General features: G+C 51.6%; 1 protein-coding gene and 1 long non-coding RNA gene across 9 annotated transcripts in view; one reads left to right on the top strand and one right to left on the bottom strand.

The window, feature by feature from the left end:
- The first annotated feature begins 2353 nt into the window (after window positions 1–2353).
- Window positions 2354–7855, top strand: part of MECOM (MDS1 and EVI1 complex locus) — a 595213-nt gene continuing 589711 nt past the window's right edge. For all 8 annotated transcript variants that reach the window (XM_015445503.4, XM_074033749.1, XM_005546318.5 and 5 more), the window contains exon 1: window positions 2354–2751. In XM_015445503.4, the coding sequence (XP_015300989.1) occupies window positions 2715–2751 (37 nt within the window). In that variant the 5' untranslated portion in view covers window positions 2354–2714. The remainder of the gene's footprint in view (window positions 2752–7855) is intronic.
- LOC141409772 (uncharacterized) lies at window positions 3858–6269 on the bottom strand. The gene is made up of 2 exons (XR_012431817.1): window positions 6032–6269; window positions 3858–5251 (listed from the first exon to the last, which is right to left on the bottom strand). It is a non-coding gene; the product is annotated as an uncharacterized lncRNA (long non-coding RNA).

Genomic DNA, 7855 nt, shown 5'->3' with positions numbered 1-7855 from the left:
GCTCAGCTTCACGTGTGGGTCTTGCATTTAATCTCAGAGTTTGGTACCTTGGTCCCCTCCTTTCCTAGGAACATTTCCTGCACCCCTCTTAACCTCCCGTCTCCAGGGGAACCCGGATATAGACAGACCCCCTGGGGATGAGGTGAAAGGGGTTAGCCGGAGGAGTGGAGGGGAGGATGGCAGTTCTTTTCTTTTCTTTTCTTTTCTTTTCTTTTCTTTTCTTTTCTTTTCTTTTCTTTTCTTTTCTTTTCTTTCTTTCTTTCTTTCTTTTTTTTTTTTTTTTAGCTCCCTTGGCGGTTGGGCACCAAGGCAAGGTACTCAGCTGCCCCTGGGTGTCTGGCAGGGAAGGTGAGGACTGGGGGGACAAGACCTTCTAGATTTTGACAGCTGGGATCTTCAGGCGCTGCTGGTCAGTCCCCTGGCCTAGGGGATGGTCCCTAGAGAGTCCCTTACACCGATCAGAAGCAGCCTTATGAACTTCTTGCCAGTCAGCCTAATGTTTTTCTCTCCCTAGAGATTTTGTCCCCTCTTCCAAAAGCTCTCAAGCCCCATTTCTCCTTTTCCTCTGAGGACATTTGCTGGTCAGAGGGAAGGCACTTCTCCATCTAAACTGAGGGAAGCTGGTGGAGTCACATTTTGGGGGAACTTTTAGTCAAACACCTGTAAAAACCTAACAGAATGTTGGAATGGCTGGTGCTTTTGCACACACCAAATGTGTTAGTACACTCACCTTTATGCACAGGACAGCAGGAATTCTAGGTCTGGAAAAAAACCCAAGTGCCTCTTTAATTCAGGGTGGATGATAGAGTTCTGTTGTGCCCACGTGTGTGGGCACTAGAGCCTTCTTTTTTGGAAGTTGTTTTACTCCTGTTCTGAGTAATTCCCTCCTCTATCTTCCTACTTCCCTTCCTCACATTTCAACCTTATACATCTGTCTCCCTTGAGACCTGTAACTTGGTTCTCCAGGGACCTCTATCTTACAGTCAAATACCCACAGAATTACACAGCTCTGGAGAAAGGAAAATGGTAAGCATCCTTAACAAGGACAAATTCTTTGAACTTTGATTCTCTGGAATAAAGAGATTTGTAGGCCATTGATACCCTTTGGGGTTGAACCTTGCTATTTGCTCTCTCATACCCGCAGTCCTAGATTTGATAATAAATACCAACAGGTACAACCGGGCATTCTCAGTGATTCCCCTTCCCCTCCACAGTCTTTGCCAAACTCATGCCCAGGACCTGCTTTTCTTTTCCTTTAACTTGAACATCAAGGATGTATTGTTGCAGCACCGAGACTGAAAAGATTGTAATTTTCCTTTATGGTGTCTGGCAGGATTTGCAACAGATATTAATGGGGACATAAATAGCACATGGAAGGTATTGAACAAAACTGTTTAATGCAAGAAGGTTGTACCAAAAGAAAATCTATACCTAGTTGGGATTGATTCATACCTTGTACACAGCTAGCCCCTATAGGAATTCCCATTTCTGAGTGGCACTTCATTGGTAAATCCTGTAATTAAAGGAAATTTCAACAATGTGTTTTTTTAAGAGTGTGTGATTTCCCCCCCTATTCTTCTTTCTTTTGACCACGAGGTTGTAGGTTTAAGCGAGTGAGTGAAAATGGCAGGCAGGCTGAGCTGCATCGGGAGGCGACCGGGGCAGCGGTGGGGGAGGCCGGAAGGTGACAGCCGACCTTTGGGAAAGCAGGAGGTCTTGGATGTCAAATGCCCGCGCTGGCCCGGACCCGGGAATCAAGGGTGATCATTACTAGTTGGTAGGGAAATAATACTGAAATGTCCCAAGGATGGCAGCAAACATTGGTATTACAGCTAAAATCGAGGAAAAAACCAGTTATTTATTCTGCTTACAACCCTGAAAGCGGAAGCCGCAATAGCTTCAGTAGCAGTAGCAGCGGCAGCAGTAGATTTCTCAAGTTCAGGATGATTCCCACTTTCTCCTGGATTATTAGCCGAGGGTCCAGCCCTTCTAGTTCTTTAACAGAAGGGTTTTTAAAAAATGTTTTTAAAGTTTTTTTTCCCCCCTCGCTTCTTGCTTTCCTTATAGATGGTATAGAAAAATGTCTGCAATTTATAGTGGGAAAAACAATAACAATAATCATGATACAAGCTTATTGGTGATTCTAACACGGAATCAATCCTCTGCCCAAGCCTTTTCAATTCCCCCCTCCCCTTTTTTTGGGCGAGGTGTCTGCTCCCCTCTGGCTCCCTGCGTTCGCTCCCCGCCCCCCGCCGCCCTCCCCGCGGCTCCCTTTCTCCGCCTCCTCGGCGATTGCCATCTGACAAGATCTCCAAATCAAAGTGATAAATCGCTCCAAACTTTTTTTGGCGGCGCTGAGATGTTGGAGGGGCGTCTAGCGCGCATGTGCGAAGGTGTCCAAACTGACAATGCTGGAGAGATAGCGAGTGTGGATTGAGAGAAAGGGAGAGAGGGAGGGAGAGAGAGTGAAAGAAGAAAAGACAGAGAGTGACTCTGTGGAAGAGAGAGAGACACAGAGAGAGAAACAGGAGAGAGAGAGAGAAACAGGAGAGAGAGAGAGAAACAGGAGAGAGAGAGAGAGAGAGAGAGAGAGACAGAGAGAGAGAGAGAGAGAGAGGAGAGAGGGAGGGAGCGAGAGGGAGAGCAAAAGAAGGAAAGGATCCAAGAAAAAAAAGCCCCAACCACACACCAGCGGCTGCAGGACTGGGCACAGCATGAGATCCAAAGGCAGGGCAAGGAAACTGGCCACAAGTAGGTGCAATATCCCTTTTCTATTGGCTTTTCCCCCTCCTCTGCCATCTTGCATATCTGTCTCTAGCGCTCCGGGAGGGAGCGCGGGCTGCCTCTAGGGCCGGGGCCCCGGGTGGAGGGCAGGCGCAGCGCAGCCCCAGCAACCTGCCGGTTCCAGCCTCTGCCCCCGGTCGCCCGTGCTCTCGCTCCCGGGTTGGGCGTCGGAGGAGCCTGGGCAGCCCTCAGCCCCGCGCACCGACCAGCTGTGGCAACCCCGGGGTGGGGGTGGGGGTGGGGGTAGCAAAGACTAGGGGTGGGAGGGAGGAGAGAGCGCGAGAGTGAGCGCGAAGGGGTGGGGTGGGGGGGAAGAGAAGAGGAGAAAGTCTCCCCCTCCCCTCCCCTTCCCCCCAGGCGGGGGAGAGTTGCCTCTGGCCAACCAGCTAGTCCCGGGTGTGGGAGGAGGGGGGCGCGGGGGATGGGGGGGCCGGGCAGGAGAAAGGAGCCCTTTCGAGCCTCCGTTTGTTTCTGGGGTTTGGGCAGGGTAGCAGGCTCAGAGAAAGCCACAGTGGCGGCGGCGGCGGGCGGCTGTGGTGGAGTTGGGAAAAGTTGCGGGGCGGCCGCTGGAAGTTGCGCGGGCGGTCGGGTGGACTGCGCCGAGCAGCGGCTGCGGTAGTGGGCGCTGTGCGCTCGGCCATGCTCTCCCGCGCGGCGCTGCGCGGCGGGAGGACTGCGGCGGGGATGTGGGACACCAAGATGGGGGCTGTGATCGCGGGCTGGGGCGGGGGGCACCGGCAGGTCAGAACTACCGGCTCTGCAGAGCCATGTGCAGGTGGGGAGAGAAGAGGCCCAGCGAGCGCTCGGAGGTGGGGAGATAATAGGCCCAGCGAGCGCTCGGAGAGCTAGGAATGGAGGGCACACAGCCAGCGGCGGCAGCCTAGGAGCAGGAGGCAGAGAGGGCGCGCTGCGACCCGCGCACCTCGGACTGGCTGGGCGCCGAGCAACCCCCAGGGGGCGAGCTGCAAAAGCGTTGGGCCGCGGAGAGGGCGCAGCGCAGCCTCCCGCGCTTGGTCTGGATGCAGCCTGGGTCCAGGGTCAATAACCCTCCCCGGCGCCCCCTGCCTGCCCGGCGCGGAGCGGCCTTGGTCTGGCGGGATGTGGGCGAAGGGGTTTGGGGCGGGGGCGGTGGGACACCCATCCCCCACTCTTACAGCAAAAGTGTTGGATGACTCGCCTGGCTTTGCCGGCGGGGCCCACACTTTCCCACACGTTGTGATGCTCCGCCAGGACTGTAGGCGACAGGGCTGCGTTTGTCCAAATGCTTCTACTTCGAGTTGAAGGGGACTCAGCGGCGCCGAGCCCCGAAGTATCTCGGAGCGCTCCTCCTTGAGGTGTCAATACGCGGGGCTGGAGCTGCCTCGGGAGTGGACAGGCCGCCGTTCGCTCTCCCACACTCGCACTCGCCGAAAACAGAACTCTCTAATTGTGTTGCTTACGGAAGGCAAAATGAGAGATGGGAAGTGGGTGGGATGCTTCTCCCCAGTGAAATCCCTGTCTCCCCCCGCGCGACCCTCGAACATTAGAACCAAGTACGGTAGGTATCGTATCCACGCCTCCCTGCTCGCTGCGTCCCTGCAGCAGCCCGGAAAGTCGGCGGCACCTCGGCAGGCTCGGCTTCGCGGGCAGTGGAGTCGGCGGTGTAGCCCGGCGAGATGCTGTCATCCCAGGCGCCTTTCCAGTGCTTTGTCCATTCCTCACCCAAGCACTCGTACACTCCCCAATACATTTCCTTTCCCCTGGGTCTGAGAAATCAACCTAAATATAGGGGTCTCTGGGTCATCAGTCCATCTGTTTCTCTTTTGGGTATTGTTCTTTACACTAGCTGCTGCAGTGTCAAAGGGCGCCGGTGGAACTGTTTTCCCTGTTTACTTTTAAATGAGGCCGATGTCTTTATTTTCATCTGAAGAGAAATAAATGTACATATACTTGAGGTTTGCGGGCTTCGATTTGGACTAAAGGTTGGGGGAGAGAGTGTGTGTGTGTGGGGGGGGGGGAGTTAGCGGGAGTGGGGTGGTTGGTGGGGGTGGGTAGCCCTTTTCAACCATGCCTAAGTTGTGAAATGAAAGCTTAAGGCTTCGCGCCGCAACTCACTGCCCCATAACTTCCGAAGTGAAAGCAGAAAACAAAACCCTTCGAATTTTCTTGAGCAGCTTTTTAAACTATTTTAATTGCCAAGCAAGACATACGATGCCGTCTTAAAATATTCCTGCACGCACAGTCCACTCAACATCCAGAAACTGAGCCTCGTTTCCGATCTGATGATACTTGTCATTCAACTGGTGGGAGACCCATTTATTTTGTCCCCAGGGTCCCTAAAGATGCCGCTGCCGCTTTCCGATAGCTAGATCTCAACTCTTACAAACTTTTACTGAGCCTCAGATTCCCGCTTGCACTGCTCCAGCTGTTGCTGCCGCAGCTGCCTTTCTCAGACAGAAGCACTGCGTTGCAATTCTTCAGTTACAATCTGGGTAATAAAGGAAATCATATTAAAACTACAGATTTTTGTATTTTAAAGCGCGATTTCCTTCCCCCAGTAGCGCGTGGCGGAGATGGTTGGTGACCCCTGCGGTGCAATCATCCAACGAAAACTTCACTGCTCTGCACCAGTTTTCCTTTTTCAGGGTTTAGAAGGGGCGTTGTTACCACAATACTTTAAAAAACAAAACTACTTTTATTGTGGTAAAAAAAAAACCATTACAATGGAAACAAATTACATATAAATAGTTGTTTTCTCGTCAGCTTGTAGTTCTTTTTGTCTTTTGTAAATTTCTTTGGTGGTCTTAAGTCCTGATTTGGCCTTGGCTACAGTGCAGGAGCCCATGGACCTAGACCAGAGACCACGGACCCTGAAAATACCTGCTGAATCTACACCGAGATTGAATGCACAACACAGTTTCCAACTTGTAGGGCTTGTTTTTAATACAATAGTTGAAACCAATAAATTCGTTGTAAGTCATTTGGGAAGATTAAAAAATTTAATTAAAAATAAAATAAAAGGCAGGAAGATTGACATTTGCAGTGCCTAACGCCCCTGAATTTTATTTCCATCTTTAAGAAAAGAAAACTAAAAGCCAAGCCGACTCTGGCAGCGCGGGGAGACTTCCCAGCCATTTTCTCGGGCAGTTAGGATAGCACCTGGGCCGTGCCTGAAATGCCAGTTGCTATGGTCCTGACGGATGGAAAGGAAGCGCAGGTTGGGTCTGCCCAGCATGTCTAAAGCCTGAAACAGCGAAGCCACACTTACCTTACTTCCCCAAAGTGACAACGCGCGGGAATTCAGTCACAGCAGAGAACGAGTTGCATCCAGTAACTCCCTTAGCTACCGGCCCCCCAGAAGTCTCATAAAGTCACAAAAGGCGATGCGATTAGCAAGACCGCGGGGAGGGGGGCACTTGTTGCTTCTACACTTGCTCTCTGTTTAAAAAAAGGCCCTGAAGTAGCTAAGGTAGATGCCAACCCTTTCTCCCGTCCTTAAACTACTCACCTTGTCAGCCCAGTACCTAAGATAAACAAAACAAAACAACCTCCCGACAACAACAAACACAACACCCAGATTCAGGCATTCACTCTCTGTATGCCCACCTACTTGGGTTTTCCTTCATCCTTAAGAAACTCAGACGAAAACAGAGCTTTGTTTTAAAAAATACGTTTATTTGTTTATTTCAGATGGCTTCTGAGGAGGAAAATCCTTCTCCCAATGGAGGCCGAGGCCCCTTCTAGGAAGGCGGTTTATTTGCCATTACTTGACCATTACCCTGGCTTAGGGCTTCTTTATTGCATTTGGCACTTGGAGCACAGTCTTCTTGCAGTATTTTGATGTGTTTTGCCAAAAAAAAAAAAAAAAAAAAAAAAAATCTGTGTTTAGGGGAAGGTTAATTACGCTTTTCATTCTTCCCTCATCTCCAGCACTGTGGAAGGCAACGGTTCATTAGCTGTAGAGGCAGAAAGGCTAAAAAGCAAGGCTTCTTTTTTTATTTGTAGGGACTGCAGAGTCGTAGGTATTGGCTATAGAGTGCATGTGAGTGTGTGTATGTATGAGTGTGAGTGAGTGTGACTTTTGCCGGGTAGCCCAGCTTCCAGGCTTTCTGAGCCAAGGCCTCCCCTAAGCCCTGGGGCCGGCTTCCTGCAGGGACAGACATTCAACGTGTAAGACTAGAAATTAACATGTCATTCCACGAATTTTGGTTTTTCTTCTTTCTTTCTTTCTTTCTTTCTTTCTTTCTTTCTTTCTTTCTTTCTTTCTTTCCTCTCTCTCTCTTTTTTTTTTTTTTTTTTTTGGAATTGAAGGTAAGGAGTCGTAAGCAATTTCTCTTTAAACATGTTACTACTGTTTGGGAGTTTATTTTATTTTTGTAAGTTGGGGCTAGGTTGTCCAAGGCTGCAGTCGTGACCTGGGGCAGGAAGGGGGGACGCCCGGCTCCATCCCCCCTGGCTAGAAGGACAAGAGAGCGGAGTTGCCCCCGGCACGCCCGGCTCACCCCCCTCTCTCCTGGCACCCCCCTGCGCGTTGCCTCCGCTGGAAGCGGGCGGTGAGATGGAGAAACTTGACTTGTCATCTCCTGGTCACCGGCTTTTTCCCTGTTCCCAAGGCACCCAGAGCCCTTTTCCCAAGAGCTGAGCCCTCCCACGCTTCATCTCAAAACCGTCTGGTGCCGGGGAAGTGGCCCCAGATGGACGTGGGGGTGGGGCTGGGGAAGCCCCAGTGAGATGGGAGGCAGTTGCTCACTCAGACGGCCCCCTACACCTCGCTCCTCAGGCTGCTCAGCTCAGGGCTCCAAGGTTTGGCCAGAACTCTTCTTCGCCTCTCCAGTCTCAGAGGGGCTGCGTGCCTGGCGCGCTGCTTCCCTCGGAGCTGGGTTTACATTGACAGTGTAAACTCACACCTACACATGCGCGTGCTCACCCACACACGTCTTGGCTTCAGGAAGACGAGGGACACTCTTGTGCAGAGGGCAGACACACACTCACTCATTCACTCTCCCCGTTGGGACAGGCTCCTTCCCAGCCTCGTAGAGCAAGGGAGAATGGGTTTGGGGAAGAGATGGGTCGGGAGGGAACAGTTACACTC

Source organism: Macaca fascicularis, chromosome 2 (assembly GCF_037993035.2).
Source record: "Macaca fascicularis isolate 582-1 chromosome 2, T2T-MFA8v1.1".
In the NCBI taxonomy this organism is placed as follows: Eukaryota; Metazoa; Chordata; class Mammalia; order Primates; family Cercopithecidae; genus Macaca; species Macaca fascicularis.
This window is presented reverse-complemented; position numbering and strand designations above follow the sequence as displayed.